The 15,238-nt window shown below is 40.7% G+C and overlaps 1 protein-coding gene across 8 annotated transcripts in view; it reads left to right on the forward strand.

The window, feature by feature from the left end:
* LOC121890395 (pleckstrin homology domain-containing family A member 5-like) overlaps positions 1–15,238 on the forward strand; it is a 261,999-nt gene that overhangs the window by 200,610 nt on the left and 46,151 nt on the right. For all 8 annotated transcript variants that reach the window (XM_042402602.1, XM_042402591.1, XM_042402598.1 and 5 more), the window contains 4 exons: positions 1,514–1,586; positions 8,067–8,167; positions 9,948–10,063; positions 11,121–12,215. In XM_042402602.1, the coding sequence (XP_042258536.1) occupies positions 1,514–1,586; positions 8,067–8,167; positions 9,948–10,063; positions 11,121–12,215 (1,385 nt within the window). The remainder of the gene's footprint in view (positions 1–1,513; positions 1,587–8,066; positions 8,168–9,947; positions 10,064–11,120; positions 12,216–15,238) is intronic.

Consider the following 15,238-nt stretch of genomic DNA (forward strand, 5'->3'; position numbering starts at 1 on the left):
CTCACGCAAGCTTGAAGTGTCTTTGGGTTGATTTAAATTCTGAACAGAAACGCATGTTAGCCACTGGCTGCCTGGAAGGTAGGGAAAACAAATTAAAAAATTAAAACATCATGGCCTGGGAAAAAAGTTGGCAATATAAAATATATATGTTTGAGGTGCAAAAACACTGACATGGTTCTTCAATTAATTATCTTTTAAATGGCCTAAAAGCACTTCACTTTTAATCAAAGCTAGTAAAGTTCAGCCTGGTTCCAGACATCTGAACCACACCTACATAACCTGTTTACCTACATAGCAACATTCATGAAAAATAACAGAAATATAGTCACAAAAACTGTGAAAAACATTGGTAAGATTGGCACAACTATATAGGTTGTCGTAAGTCAACTTATAAATAATAAAATAATATAACTGAAATAATTAATCTTCCACTTATTTGTTCAAACTGTCAAGCTAACTACTCCTAGCAACTGCTACAAGCAAACCAAGTTGGCTAACATGAATACAATGTCAGGCTGATGTGTGAAACAAAATTAAAACAAAATAGCAATTCAATCTAATTATCAGGCAAGTTTACTGGTCCTTTAATCTTTTCTGCATCTGAGTGGGAAACTTTGAATCTGTGGAACCAAAGAAAATGTGAGGGCCATGTTCCTGCTGCAAGGTTTGACTAGATGTTAGCTAACCTAGCTTGACGCTCAGCATGTTCACTCATTACTTGGTGCAAGTTGAGCAATTTAATTCGCCCTACAGAGATGTACTGTGGGTCAATTTTTCAATTGGTCTGTGGACGTCTGACCACCGCACAGCTCCCTGAAGACAATCTCACTGAGCACTATCAACTCAGCTTTCAAATCCCAGTTAGAGCCGCTGTCAATAACCTCTATCTCAGCTTCTGCGGTGCTATATTCACATCAAGAGAAGAATCGATTCACTTCACACCAGCAACCCCCGTCCCTCCCCGCAGACCTGTCGGGCAAAGCATTCCCTCACAGAAGAAATGTCATCAGTGTTTACCCAAAGCCCCCCACTGTCCTGCGCTTCAGGATCTGTGGCCAAACACGACACATCGCAAACAGTGCTAAAGACCCGAGTGGAGTGAGCAAATGGTCTTGAAAAACTTGTTATTGTCTCTGCAGTCATTACAGCGCCAAGGAGGGGGTAAAAAAAAAAAAAAAAAAAAAAAGAGCTCGAGCAGTAGCGTAGAGAACAAAGCACAGGCCTTCGCCCCGAGCGCCACAGAGGCAAATTTGTCACTGCATTATGAAGAGATAAAACAGAGCAATTTGTCTCAGAGGAGGAGATAGAAGCTGGTTAATAGAAGCAGCCAGAGGGAGAGACAGCGAGGGTGTCAAGAGGAGGGAAGTGAGGGGAGATCAAAAGAGAGAGAAAACTGTGGTTATGAGTATGTGTATGTGTGTGAGTGCGAACAAGAGAGAGCGTATTGTTCTGTGTAATTACTACACTTTGAATGACTGACTGACTGATGGTATGTGACCTTTGACCTCTGCAGGACAGCACAGGCATGAAGCTATGGAAGAAGAGGTGGTTCGTTCTGTCCGACATGTGCCTCTTCTACTACCGCGGTGAGAACACACACACACACACACACACATCCAAATTTAGGTTGACAGCTGTTTAATTAGATGCATTTAGTGTGTTTAAATGCATCTAATTAAAAAGCTATTTTTAGTGAGAGGCAGGTAGAGACTCCATGTTTTATTAATTTCTAGAAAACACATTTATTATTTTTAAGGACTATTCTACTCTTGTTTGAGTTATGGGGTCAGCTTTATAACCAACTAAGGTCATGTGTACATACAGACTGGTGACATACACACACAGTTATAGGAAACAGCTGGATGAATGAGAGGAGAAACATAATGAATGCAGATGCTTCCATACAGACTGCAAGGTCAATGCTGTGACCTTCACAGTCACCTGATCTTAACCATATATCTTTGAGGTTTAGAGTGACGTGTTAGACAGTACCATCCACCATCATCATCAAAACAATCCCACACCTCATAGATCACATTTCCACCTGCTATTTACCGACGACCTGTCTGTCTGGATAATGACATCTGATCACAAACCTTTGTATTTTTACCTGGTGTCAATAAGCATACAAACATTGTTCAAATAAGCAAATTATTTTAAATTCCAGTCAGGATCCCAAAGTATTCAAGAGTGCCATATACATCAGCTTGACTCTAGCATTGAAGGATTTCCCACCAAAACAATTACTTCCCACAAAAATGGTGGAAAAAACCAAAGTTAAGACAATCATTTTCATTCAGTGTCCACTTGTTGAATGCTGCTCTGTACTCTGATTTGGGGATGGAGCCTTCATCCTGCATGTCTGATTAAATCATGTTAAACCACTGTTTCTTCACACTTATTCTGAACAATATTTTGCCATTTTAGCATGAAAAGTAATTTTAAAAAAGCTGCAGCTGAAAAGCTGACAGTTACATTTACATATTAACAGCATTTCACGGTTGGCTGAGCTTTAGACAGCTGTGTGTTAGTGTTAATGGGGTTTGGATGAAGCCCCTTGTCTTCAGCACATGAACAAACAGACACACAGTAAAAATCTCAGATTCTCACAGGTATTTGTCCTACAAAACAGGAACGAAAATTGGTGGAAAATCCCCAACATTCAGCCCTAGCTGGCGTGCACAAATGATGAAAAATATAAACAATACTGTGTCAGTTCTATCACCTCTACAGGTATCAGGCCGTGCTTTGAGTTTGAAATTTCTGTTTCTGAGATTTCTGCCTCCACCAGTTCCATTAAAAACTTTTAACACACTTTTTACAAAAACTTTTTTGGGACAGAGTGAGCCAACCCTTTATGACACAGCATTTTTGGATTGAACATTTAATACAGTACCTTCAATAAATCAGTATAAAAAGCAATTGGCATGTATGAGAGAAAATGTTTTTTTCTCTCTTTAAAACGAATCAAGAGCAGAGTAACATGAAAATCAAGGTTCAAGAGGTCAAGTGTCCTCGCCAGTTAAAAGTAGTTGTCCTTGCTTTCACCCACAGTTGCGACGCCCACGTTGCAGCACTGCTAATTTAGAACTTTACGTTCACAAAGGCTCATCTGTTCCTCCTCCGTGTCTCCTAAACCCTTGAGACAGATTTTTCCATCTCCATAAATTGACAAATTAGCCGCTCCCAGAGCGCAATCAGCAGCCGCTTTCATGACAAACCCAGGGGAGAATTGGATGTTTATTGGCTTAGCCAGCCAGAGACGAGAGAGACGAGAGAGACAGAGAGAGAGAGAGAGAGGGAGAGGAGGCGTCCTCGGGAAGGACAATGACGTGCCCGGCTTTTCAATAATAACCTCTTCTTTTTCCATTTTTCTCCTGCTTGCCCTCTCACTTTATTCTAACTACCTTCTGTTGCTCAGGTATGATGGTGGTTGTGGCGTTTAGAGATATTTTTTTTTTGTATGAGCCGGGATAATAAGCATTCCTCCCATTGCAAATATATAGATATAGACACGCACTATAATAATTCCATTATTACCAAAGGTGATACACTGATGATTGCAGCTGTCATGTAAACACTTGAAGCAGGTTATCTACATGATCCGAATCTGTGGAAGTACAACTTGATAAGCAGAGCAGCATTAATCCCGCATAAGCTGAAGAGTACCAGTAAGTACTGTTACATTAAAGACATTTCACTGAATTAAAACATGTAATAGCTTTAAAAAGTGATAAAATTTACTTTAATTTCTGAAAACGGGTGTGGATGCTGAAGAACAACATGGTCCTTTTCTTTAAATGCTTAAAGTATAACAGGATATGGATCAAAGAACAGCTTTATGATACAAATAAAGTGCAAATAAAGTCAAGGATTTTTCTCTAAAGCATCCTCAGATATATTTAATAGACGTTCAGTTGAATTTAGAACTTTTCCAATTTTCTGTAAATGTGCACCCTGTCATTATTTTATCTATAAGCTTGAGGCCCCCGCTGCACTGCCTCGCTTTCACAAACAGAAATAAACAAGCGAGAAATTTTGCTCCATGAATTGAATTCCGACTGGATAATAACAGGAGTGCAGATCTGTCATTGGTCCTGTACAGTAGCTACATAAAACCCAGTCAAAACACAGAAACGTTGCGCTATGAAGCAGACATTATATTGCATGCAGAGTGGAGCTCTGCATCAAAATGCGTATTCACATCCACTGCTGTCTGATGCTCTGACAGCTTGGGTTTAATGATGCCGTCACACCTGTAGTTCAGTTAACATGTTCCAGACCAAGAGAAACAAATGATACATTGTTGTTCTGCTCTGATTCATGTTCACACTGACTTTTTTACAAACAAACCAAGACAACATGACAGGTCATGGACAGTTCTGGTGACGTCATCCTGCATCATCAGAGCTACATGGACCCACGTGGGGAAATGGAACTGTGGTAACTGGCAGCAGGTCATGCAGCACTTTAATGCTTATTACATGTAAATTCATTTTCTCTGCTGTCACCAAAAGCTCATGAAGAAATAACTGATTATGAATATTATTAGATTCAGAATCAGCTGCATGTTATGAATAATGAAAACAGGTAGAGACAGGGTAAAAAATAGGGGTCTTGTACAGCAGTATTGCAGGTGGATTACTATGGGATCGTTATGTCCAAGAGTTACCGGTCAATCTGATTAACATCAAATTTACAACTGCTGGTTAGTTTGTAAAACAATAGTGTGCAAATGAACCGGATCAGAATTAAAAAGAGAACAATTTATCATTTTTTTCTCTTGGTTGGGACCAAATGAACTGAACAACAGATGAAAACGTTCCCTGAGAAACATTGATGTACACACACTGTGCTATTTCACACTATCTGCATTTTTAATGTAATTACAATGCTAAGCTCCAAATTAAACTGGACACACACAGTGAAGCATTGGCTCTCCGTCAATCATGTATTTGTATGGAGTCATTGATCCGAGAGTATGTGTGTTAATGCCAAGCCAGATGCCTTACAGCCTATCAGCTCGTACAGTCACTGCTAATGAAAACTAATGAAAGCCACAACAAAATAAAAAGAAACAATTGAGCCACTCTGCACAGCCTTCTCAGTGGGAAAAACAGACTCCAATACCATTATGTGACACTGACAGCACGAATAATTTATGTCCATCCCAACCACAGAATGAGTTTCCTCTAGCACTTCCTCACTTGCTCAACTGAATCCAACCCTGCAGCCTCAGAGTTAGGACACCTACAGTGATGAGAGTGAGTGTAATTAGTTACTTCTATCCCTGGATTTGAGCTACTCTTTAATGAGCCAGTAATGCAGTTGTACAAGTTGGTGCCTTATGCACACAAGATAAAAATATCTTTTAGATTTTGAGCCTCTGTAGATTCCCAAAAGTACAAAAACAGAAGTATCCTTTAATCAAACTTTTATCATAATATTAGTATTAAGTGTTACAGTTATATTTGTGCATATTTCTGTAAGTTTGCAGGACAGATCTGCAGCTTCAGACCTCAGAGTACCTACCGCAGGACCTTGAAATGTCAATCCTACTAAAAGGCATTCTGTCAAGAAAGCACCCACTCAGGCTGCAGTGTATATAGCATCTCTCTGCATGCCAGCTGACTCGTTCACTCTCTTTCTCGCTGGTTTTCGCTGTGTGTGTGTTCTGGATCTCAATAATTCAGCAGCAGGGCTGGGTCCGGAGGAGCTGCGGGGCTCACGGTGCAGGCTCGGGTAAAGCAAACAGCAGCGCTGGCTGGAGGCTCTGTAGGTTTTTACTGCAGTTGGTGCTGCAGATGTGTTTCTGCCTTTAGTTTTTTTAGCCTGTAAGCCCCCATCAAAGCAGCATTGTGCTATACAGGGCAAAGAGAGGCAACACAGTCATTACCATCCCGACATGAATCGGCTCAGATTGTTGGTACAAGGCTTTTTTTTTTTTGATGCAGCATCAATAAATATTTATTTGGTAAGAGGAGTCTGTAATGCATTCATGGCGGTGTCTCACGTCTTTTATGCTTTGCAGCTGTTTAGCTTCTGAAACGTGAAAAAGAAAAGAACAGAAAGCTGTGTTTTCTGTGTGCTGCAGCCTGTGGAGAGCCCGTCCTCAGCTGTGTGTGTGTCTGTGTGTGTGTGTGTGTGTGTTCCACACTACGCACCACACACAGGGAGGGAAACTAGATGGTAGTTCACATAGAAAGTGAACAGAGCTCGTAGGGGTGTCCAATAATCTCTCTCTCTCTCTCTCTCTCTCTCTCTCTGCCTGTCTGCCGTTGTCTGATAAGCTCCAGTAGGTTTTGTTCCATCATCATCTGTTAGTCATTCATCACACCATCCACCAGATAAAGCTAAACCATCATGTTCTCATATTTGAAGACGAGACATGGCAACATGTTCCAGATCATCAAGACAAGTCTGGAGAATCTATCCAGATCTTCCCCACAGACAAATATGCAATTATATTTTTACTCTTTTGTTTTGAAAGAGGGCTCTTCAAACTTTCTGGCAGTGTATTTGTTACATGTGTTTCACTGCCAAAACAACATTACATATTCTTATTCAATTAACTTTTCATAGCAGTAGTAGTCCATGAGAGTTCTGCAAAGTGTTAGTATCGTGCAGGCAGAACAGTGGGTGCTAAAAGAAAGAGTGTCATCACATGTAGGTGTTGTTGAAAATCAGCAGAGGAATGACGCAAAATGTATCGACTAATTGGTTCATCGTCAGCTTATTGATGCATCACCTGTTCAGTTACCAGCTGACTAGTAACATCCAGTCACATTCAAGTGTTTTATAAACTCTCACAATAACCCAATTGATTGTCTGATGCTAACAGTGAACTCCCTCCACAACCCCAGCCTCCTGCTTATGTCATTGAAGCTTCCGTATCGTTATCTTGCTGACCTTTACGTTAATGTTTGTTCACATCTATCAAACACTGTTCTGTATGTTCCTGCAAAATCCTCCCTGCTGATGAGATTCTTTAGAGCTGCCTCAGACAGCAGTCTTTTCCACCAAATCTTACTGTGAAACCATCAGTGGTACATTTATCCAAATACTGTACTTAAGTACAGTTGTGAGGTACTTGTACTTTACTCGAGTATTTCCATGTGATGCTACTTTCTACATTTCAGAGGGAAATATTGTACTTTCTACTCCACTACATTTATTTGACAGCTTTAGTTACTTTTCAGATGAAGATTTGACACAATGGATAATATAACAAGCTTTTAAAATACAACTCATTGTTAAAGATGAAACCAGTGGTTTCCAACCTTTTTGGCTTTTGACGTCTTACAAAAAGCAGTGTGTAGTCAGGGTCACATTTCACATGTCTATGAGTTGTTAACAGCTCCACCAAATAGTGATTTTTCCCTCTAAACTTCTCACATGCTTTCATTTCAATAAATGTTCAAGATTCGAGAAAAATTCCAAAAACTGAAAACAGATTTGTGTATCAGAACTTTGTTTTTTCTTCTTTTCTCTCCCATTAATCATCTCACGACCCCTCAGATTTATCTGTTGACCCTTATTGCTGTACAATATGTACTGTATGTACTTTTACTTAAGTAGGATTTTTCATGCAGGACTTTTACTTGTAAAGGAGTATTTTTACATTGCTGTATTGGTACTTTAACTTAAGTAAAAGATCTGAATACTTCCACCACTAGGAACCATTTGCTACAAATGGTAAATAATTGATTTAAGTGTCTCTGACTGAACTTAAGTACAACAGACAAATATCAGCCTAAAATTTTCTTTATCAACCTCATCTGCGTATCAGGCAACCCCACATTCTATTTGACATGTGACTTGACTGTGGTAAGTTCATCCCCTCAATAATAAACTCCAAAGTGAACCAAAGTATACCAGTTACCAGTCCTAACTCCTTATCTAAACTACAGCCCAATTAGATACTGAGAAAGCCTTATTGATCCCATTCTACATGACTTGAGCCATATCCACACTCTATCAGAAAGAGTAAGTGTGTACAGGTGCACATAGATGATAATGACCAACTCTAATATGTTAGACTCCTGATTCATTATTCTTTGTTGCAGATGATAAAGAGGACAGCATCCTGGGAAGTATCCTGCTACCCAGCTTTCACATCTCCATGTTGTCAGTGGATGACCACATCAGCAGGAAATACGCCTTCAAGGTAAACACAAGTTTTTGTCTGTTTTCAGTAGCTTCTTTAAGTTTAAATTAGTGGTGATGACGATGTTGAAGCTTACTTAACTCTTAATTTGTATTGATTTTTGTTTCGAAGGAGGCTCAAGATAAGAGAGATTTACTTAAGCACTCCACAATCTTTTATCTTGACTGGCAGAAAAAGCAGCTGCTTTAAAGGGCTGCTTCCATTTCCACAAGCATCCCATCCCTGCAGGCAGCCGATGGAGCACTTTTCTCATGCATTGACCTCTTATTGAACTCGTTTTTAGGAATCTATATTACAGAGCGGGAGGGGGTTTAGAATGAGATATTCAGATTGATATAAATTTCGTGCCTACCTGTTTGAGGTCCCTCTCCACTCAAAAACATGTTTGTCTTCTTGTTCCTTCAGTTGGATGTTGTTCTCTTCTCTGTGCAGAATGATGTATGTGCAGTTTTCACATTCATCTGCTGAGGGATGAAGGTTTCTCTGTCTCTAACATGTGTACCTACACGGGTGACATCACAACTAGTGTGGAGCCAATCATGGTCCAGTATGCAACTTACACAAGTGTGATGTGGAAATGAGCCACATCAACACCTACACCTTCTTTTCTTGGCTAATCTTTGCAAACAAAGATAAGTAAGGATGTTGTCCACGCTTGTGGCTGACTAAGCCTCCAGCAGCTGAACATCATCAGCACGTCATCTGATGACTGATCAGCTGATAACATGCTACCAGCTGATGACATGCTGATGACATCTTCAGCACAGGCTGAGTGGAAATAAGAAAAGTTTGTGGTTATGTGCTGGAACTATTTCTTGACAAACAACAGTGAATCTATCCACTCATCTGTGCAGCATCTTCAGCTTTAGTGCACATTGTCAGATACAGTCTGTGAAAATAGGTTTTGGTGTTGGTCTCCACCTGGCACCTTTAGTATCACTGCCGCATAAATATAGTTCCATCATGTAAGTCACCTCAAAACCACATATAGTTGTTTTTACCTTTCTATTTATGTAGGAGTTAAAGAAAAGAAATAGATGCTGTTAATCAGTGAGCTTTAGAGGTGTTAACAGATGTTTTGTTCTTTTTACTTTGAAGAGAGCCAGGCTTGTTCTTTCCCCCTGATTCCAGGCTTTATGCTAAGTTAAGCTAACCATGTCTTAGCCTCAGCTCTGTACTTACTGTAACACACAGACAGGAGAGTAATATCTAATATCTACTCATCTGACTCTCAGAAAGAAAATGAATAAGCGTATTTCTCAAAATGCTGAACTATTCCTTTAAGATGGCAATTTACTTGACTTTTGGAGATTTAGTTTACATCATAAAAAGTGAGTATGGACTTGATGATTGGAACAGCTGTTAAGAGCTTCATCAGTACACATACACAACATAATTAAACACATACAGTACACACAAGAAGTTGTCAGTTGTGCACCTCAGTATCATTCTTATTTATGCAGCTTTACTTTTGCCAAGACTCTCAGAGGAACCTTGAAGAGTTTCACACTTTTGTGTTTTCACACTTGAGCTGAAACACACATGGAGAGGCGGGCAGGGAGCAGCCAAATACCCACACACACACACACACACACATTCAATCTAACAGTACACAAACACATTCCTCTGCCAGCAGGGATGATGTAAAGACTCCCTGCTTGTATCTCAAGGTCACCAACCAAAAAACTGTTTCATCTCCTCCTCTGTCTCTTCCTCCTCCTCTTTATCTCTCTCTCTCTCTCACTGTCCATACCTGTCCTCCCTCTCCCTTCACTGCCAGGCCACACACCCCAACATGCGGACGTATTATTTCTGCACCGACACAGCCAAAGAGATGGAGTGCTGGATGAAAGTGATGACAGACGCTGCCCTTGTCCACAGCGAACCAGTCAGAAGGTTGGTGTCATAGCTGTGATGGTTTTGAAATATGACACACACAGCTGTTATGGTGGAACTACACATTATTATCCAGATTAGCCTGCTCTAATATCCTAGGAGTGGATTCATGATATCTCTAGAATCCTCTTAAATGCCTCTTAAAGTGCCATGTTTCTTCAGTATTCATGAAGAGAACTCAGAGCATCAGGGGGTTTGAGGGGTGCAGTCTTACTCTACCTGCCCACTAAAGCTTCTCTGTTGAGGGGTTACCTTAACACACCTGTTGTGGCTAAGAGAGTAGCCTCTAAAGCTACGTTGCAGGCTATGCAGTAGCTGATGTACGCCTCCTCAGAAACTATGATTGGCTGCTTGTGTTTTCTCCTGCAAGCTTCTGATGCTGATAGAGATTGTTGAGAGTAGACAATGTTAAGGGAGGTGAAGAAACTGCCACTCCTGTTAAACCCTTGCATCAGGCATAAATTCAGTATCAGACTGTTTGATTTATGTATTTATATATGTTGCACCTGTCATGGTGTCAGTCACTTTTATTTAATTGTCTTAGTTTTGACTTCATTTACTCTAGTAAGGCGATAGTGAGGAAAAAACAAGAAACAGTTTGACCTCCAAATAAAGTGGTTTAGATCTTCGGGATAAACTGTTGGCTTTTTTCTTTGTTGTAGCGATGTTGCCACATTCCCAGATCTCAGCAATTCAGTGTTCGAAAAAGTTAGAAGAACAACCTTTTCTGCACCCTTCACAACAATGTCCCATAGACAGTATATTCTACATATGCATGAGTGAAATATTCACAACCAAATTTAAAGTCTTGGCTCTGAATATGATATTATTCCTAAGGAAAGGGCCATAATTCTTCACTGTTGTAAATGTAGCAATACCCAGGGTGCCCAGACTCCCTCCTGTCCTGCACTTGTCAGGTTTCTGACAGAGATCAAGAACTTCTAACACAGGACTTCTGACGCTATATTTATCTTTGAAATCTTTTAGAATTTTTCTTTTAAATTCTTTATCACATTCCTATCTTTCCTTTGACATCCTACTCTTCCTGTCTCCCCAGATTGGACAAGTTGAAAGTAGACCAGCGGGCGCCTCAGGAGTTGAACAACTTATTGAACCACAGAGTCCTAACCCGGCCCGAGATCCAGAACAATGAACGTAACCGTGAGCCTGTGCGGCAACACTCCCTATCCAGGGCCGACGACAAACGGCAGAAAGATGTAGAGAAACACAACGACCAGAGGGAGCGGGAGTACTACACCTTACAGAGAGATGGGGAGAGGTACTCCCTGAAGAAAGACGGGGTGAGCTACATGCTTCAGAAGGACGGAGAGAAGTATCTCCTCCACAAGGACGGAGAGAAGTACCTGCTACGAAAGGACGGAGACAAATACTCCCTGCAGAAAGACGGAGAGGTGTACGCCATTCACAGGGATCTGGAGAAGTATGCTGTTCAGAAAGTAGACGAAAAGTACACAGTGACGCCGACGGAGGAGAAATACGCTCCTAATAAAGATGGAGAGAAGTACTTACTCACGAAGGATGGAGAAAAATATGCACTGCAGAAAGTGGGAGACCGGCACACGCTCCAGAAAGAAGGACAGAAATACATCCCTCAAAAAGAAGTGAAGAGACAACTGTCGTTAAGGGAGACAGAAAGTAAATATGGTACCATGCAAGTTGTAGACAAATACGGCACTCTGAAGGAGGTGAGGAAATACAGTACGCTCAGAGAAGGGGATAAGTACGCTACCCTGAGAGATGCAGAGAAGTATGCTACACTTCGTGAGGGGGATAAATATGGCTTCCAAAGAGACCCCAGCTCAGAGAGGTCTCTGACTAAAATCAGCAGTATCAAGCTGCAGCCGGCTCAGGCTGCCGCCATCGCAGCCGCCGTGTCTGCGTCACGCCAGGGCCAGGCCAACCTCACCCTGCAGAAGCCCACACAGGTCAACGGCTCGGGGTCCGTGGCAGGGGAACAGACAGGGGACTGCAGCCCAGCAGAGGCGGACAGCAGCCTGGCCAGGGGTCCGGGACAGGCCCCGACTCCAGTCCAGGAGCCAGAGAGGGGCCTGTCCAGGACCAACTCCATGCAGCAGCTGGAGCACTGGATCCGCACGCAACGGACGAGAGGACTGGAAGATGACACCAGGAGGTGAGCCTGACTCAGTGTGTTCTTATGATGTGTGCTTTTGTGATGTCAAAATAAGGACTTCTCTGTGTTGTGTGGACATTTTGGCCAGGACCAGACATCTAGCATGTCATTTAATCTTAAAGTCAGGGATAGTGACTCATACTTGTTGCCATTATTCATGGATGTAGCCACCAAGCTGTGTTAATGGCCACCACACCAGACCAGTTAGAATGACTGAACAATCAGGGATGTGGGTGGTGTGGAACGAGGCTACATCAGAACCCCCTCTTCTACTCAGTTTGACTGACAGGTCTTTTTGCATTAAAACTAATACTCAAAAGCAGGTAACTAGGCCTATTAAAGCTCTGTGGTTTTTTATTTTATTATATTATTTAGATGATGCATGAAATTGCATTATTACAAATATATTAACCTAATAATTACAGATCAACCGTTACGTTTAGGGCTGAAACATTGAGTCAATCAGTCAATCATCAGAAAATTAATCAGCAACTATTTTGATAATGACTTGTTTGAGTCACTTTTCAAGCAGAAATGCCAAACATTCACTGGCAGCAGCTTCTAAAATGAGAGCATCTGCTGCTTTTCCTTGTCTTTTATGATAGTACATTAAATATCTTTGGATTTTTGACTGTTGATCAGATAAAAGAAGCTATTCGAGGATGTCACCTTGGGCTCTGGAAAACTCTCATAGATATTTTTCTCTATTTTCTGCCTTTTTTTAGGCAAAATGAGTAATCAATTCATCAGGAAAATAATCACCAGATTAATCAGTAATAAAAATACTCATTAGTTGCAGCCCTATATTCAGCTTTTGTTGCAGGATTACTGTTGTTGTGTTTAGAGCCAGTTTATGCTTGCCTCAGCAGAGATAGACAGCAGAGATATATCTATGAGATATATCTATGAGAGCCATGCTTCTTTTTTAGTGCATATAGAATCTGTTTCTTCAAATGTAACAGTTTTGTCAGAACACCCAAGAGGCCCTCCACTCTCTGAATAATGGAGCTATTTCATTGCAGTTGCTTTAGTTGTGATAGTGAAACTGTATTATTCTGAAATATGTGAGTATATGATGTTTCATTTTAACCAAAATAACAAATGTGTTTTCAGCTGTGTGTTGCACAACGCTAATTGCGAACCTGCACACAGTCATTCATGCAAAACACACACTTTACTACAGTCCAAGGGTGACCTCTCATCTTGGCAGGGCTGCTCCTCTGCAAGATTTAAAACCTTTTTTCATCTCCCACTCTGCCATTCCATCTTTCCCGTCCGCCCCTCGTCGTTCTCTGTGTATCTCCCTCTGTCCTTACTCTGACCTTGCGGACCAGAGAGAACTGAAAGCTTTTTGTGCCACCACAGATGTGAATCTCAGTTGGGAGTGCTGGCATTTAACTGCCGTTTAGCCGGCTTTACCGAGGAACGTAGCGGAACAGAAGTGCGGTGCTCCGACGCTCCGTTTGCTCTCAGCGCTTCCCCTCTCCTTCTGCTGCCATGAATAAGTCATGGAAATGAGACTGTAATGAGAGCAGAGCAAGCCGAGCGCTGCCGAGCCACATTTGTCATCTTTATCAGCACTCAGTGCAAAGGAGGGAAATAGAGAAACTTAGTTGGAGGAGTGATTGTTATTGTTGTTAACATGGAGTCCTGCTTTTGCTAACAGCTATATTATTTAAAGTGAGATAAAGTGACTACTCAGTGTAGCCATGTGCAGCATTGCTGGTGCGTGTGCATGTGTGTTTGCGTACCTATTGATATGCTCACAGATGTAACATGTGTATTCATTTATTTTTTTTCTGATTTATTGTTTTTGAGGTTCCTATCAAACTTTAATGAACCCACAATTTATTGCATGACATAATTTAATGGGTGAATTCTCAGAAAAGCACATTTATATGTAACATCATGTAACACCGGTATTTAAATAATGTTCCCAGAACAAGCAAATACAAGCTAATCGTCATACTCACCACTCTACTGTTCTCACTTTCTCCTCTCTAACAGATTTTTTTTTATTGCTGTCAAGGTACTGTCAGTTAAACTCAACACTTCCACTTTAGAGCTACAACGATTAGTCAATTCATCTGCAACTATTTTGATAATCAAAGGAATTTCTATGAAATATCTTTTGGTGTTGGATTGTTGTGTCGGACGAAACAAGCAATTTTAAAGATGTCACCTTAGACTCTGGGAAACTGAGGGACATCTTTCACTGTTTTCTGATATTTCATAGACCAAATGATTAATTGAAAAAAATTAACTTAAAAATAATTGACAGATTAAGCGATAATCGATAGTTGCTGCCTTAGTGGCATTATGCCCATTGATCCGCTGGGAAAGTTTTTATTTGAAACATCTGTGCAGGAAGAGTTTCACTGACGCTCCAGAAAGGATAAAGCAAAAGTGATAAATAATTAACGAATGTAAACAGGAATTCTGTTAAAATGAGAAACTCAGCAGAGTGGTGAGTATGATATGACTATTGGTGCACTGATGGAATTAGTTCTGGATGATTTACAATATAATTAATTTATTAAGACCACAGGTACACATGGAGGAAGTGTTGGCTTTGTATTAAAGGCCTGTGTCTAATATAAGCCTGTTCTAAATAAAGGCCGGGATTCTTTGCCTCTGGGGTAAATATTTTAGAATTTACGGTATTTCATTATTGTCAGACAACAGTATGCAGAGTGATTAAAATATTCAAATATAGAAAATCCCAGTGGCCTGTTGGTCTAATCTACATATGACGTGATTGCAACACTGCCAGTTCGATTTCATCTGGAGAACTTTTTTGCATCCCCTTGTCAAATAAGTCCAGAGCTCCAAAAGGCAGAATCAATCCCAATAGTCAAAGCTGCCTCCCTGCCAGAGATTTTGAGACCAACAGTCTGTGGAGTTTTAAGCCTTTGCATCCAAATTAGTAATTAATAATTCATTGAAATGAATTCACAATCTTGCTAACTTTGATGTTCTTCTTTGCCAAATGTTCCCACAAACTTGGAGAACATTCAAAGTCT

This window comes from Thunnus maccoyii, chromosome 23, assembly GCF_910596095.1.
Source record: "Thunnus maccoyii chromosome 23, fThuMac1.1, whole genome shotgun sequence".
NCBI lineage: Eukaryota > Metazoa > Chordata > Actinopteri > Scombriformes > Scombridae > Thunnus > Thunnus maccoyii.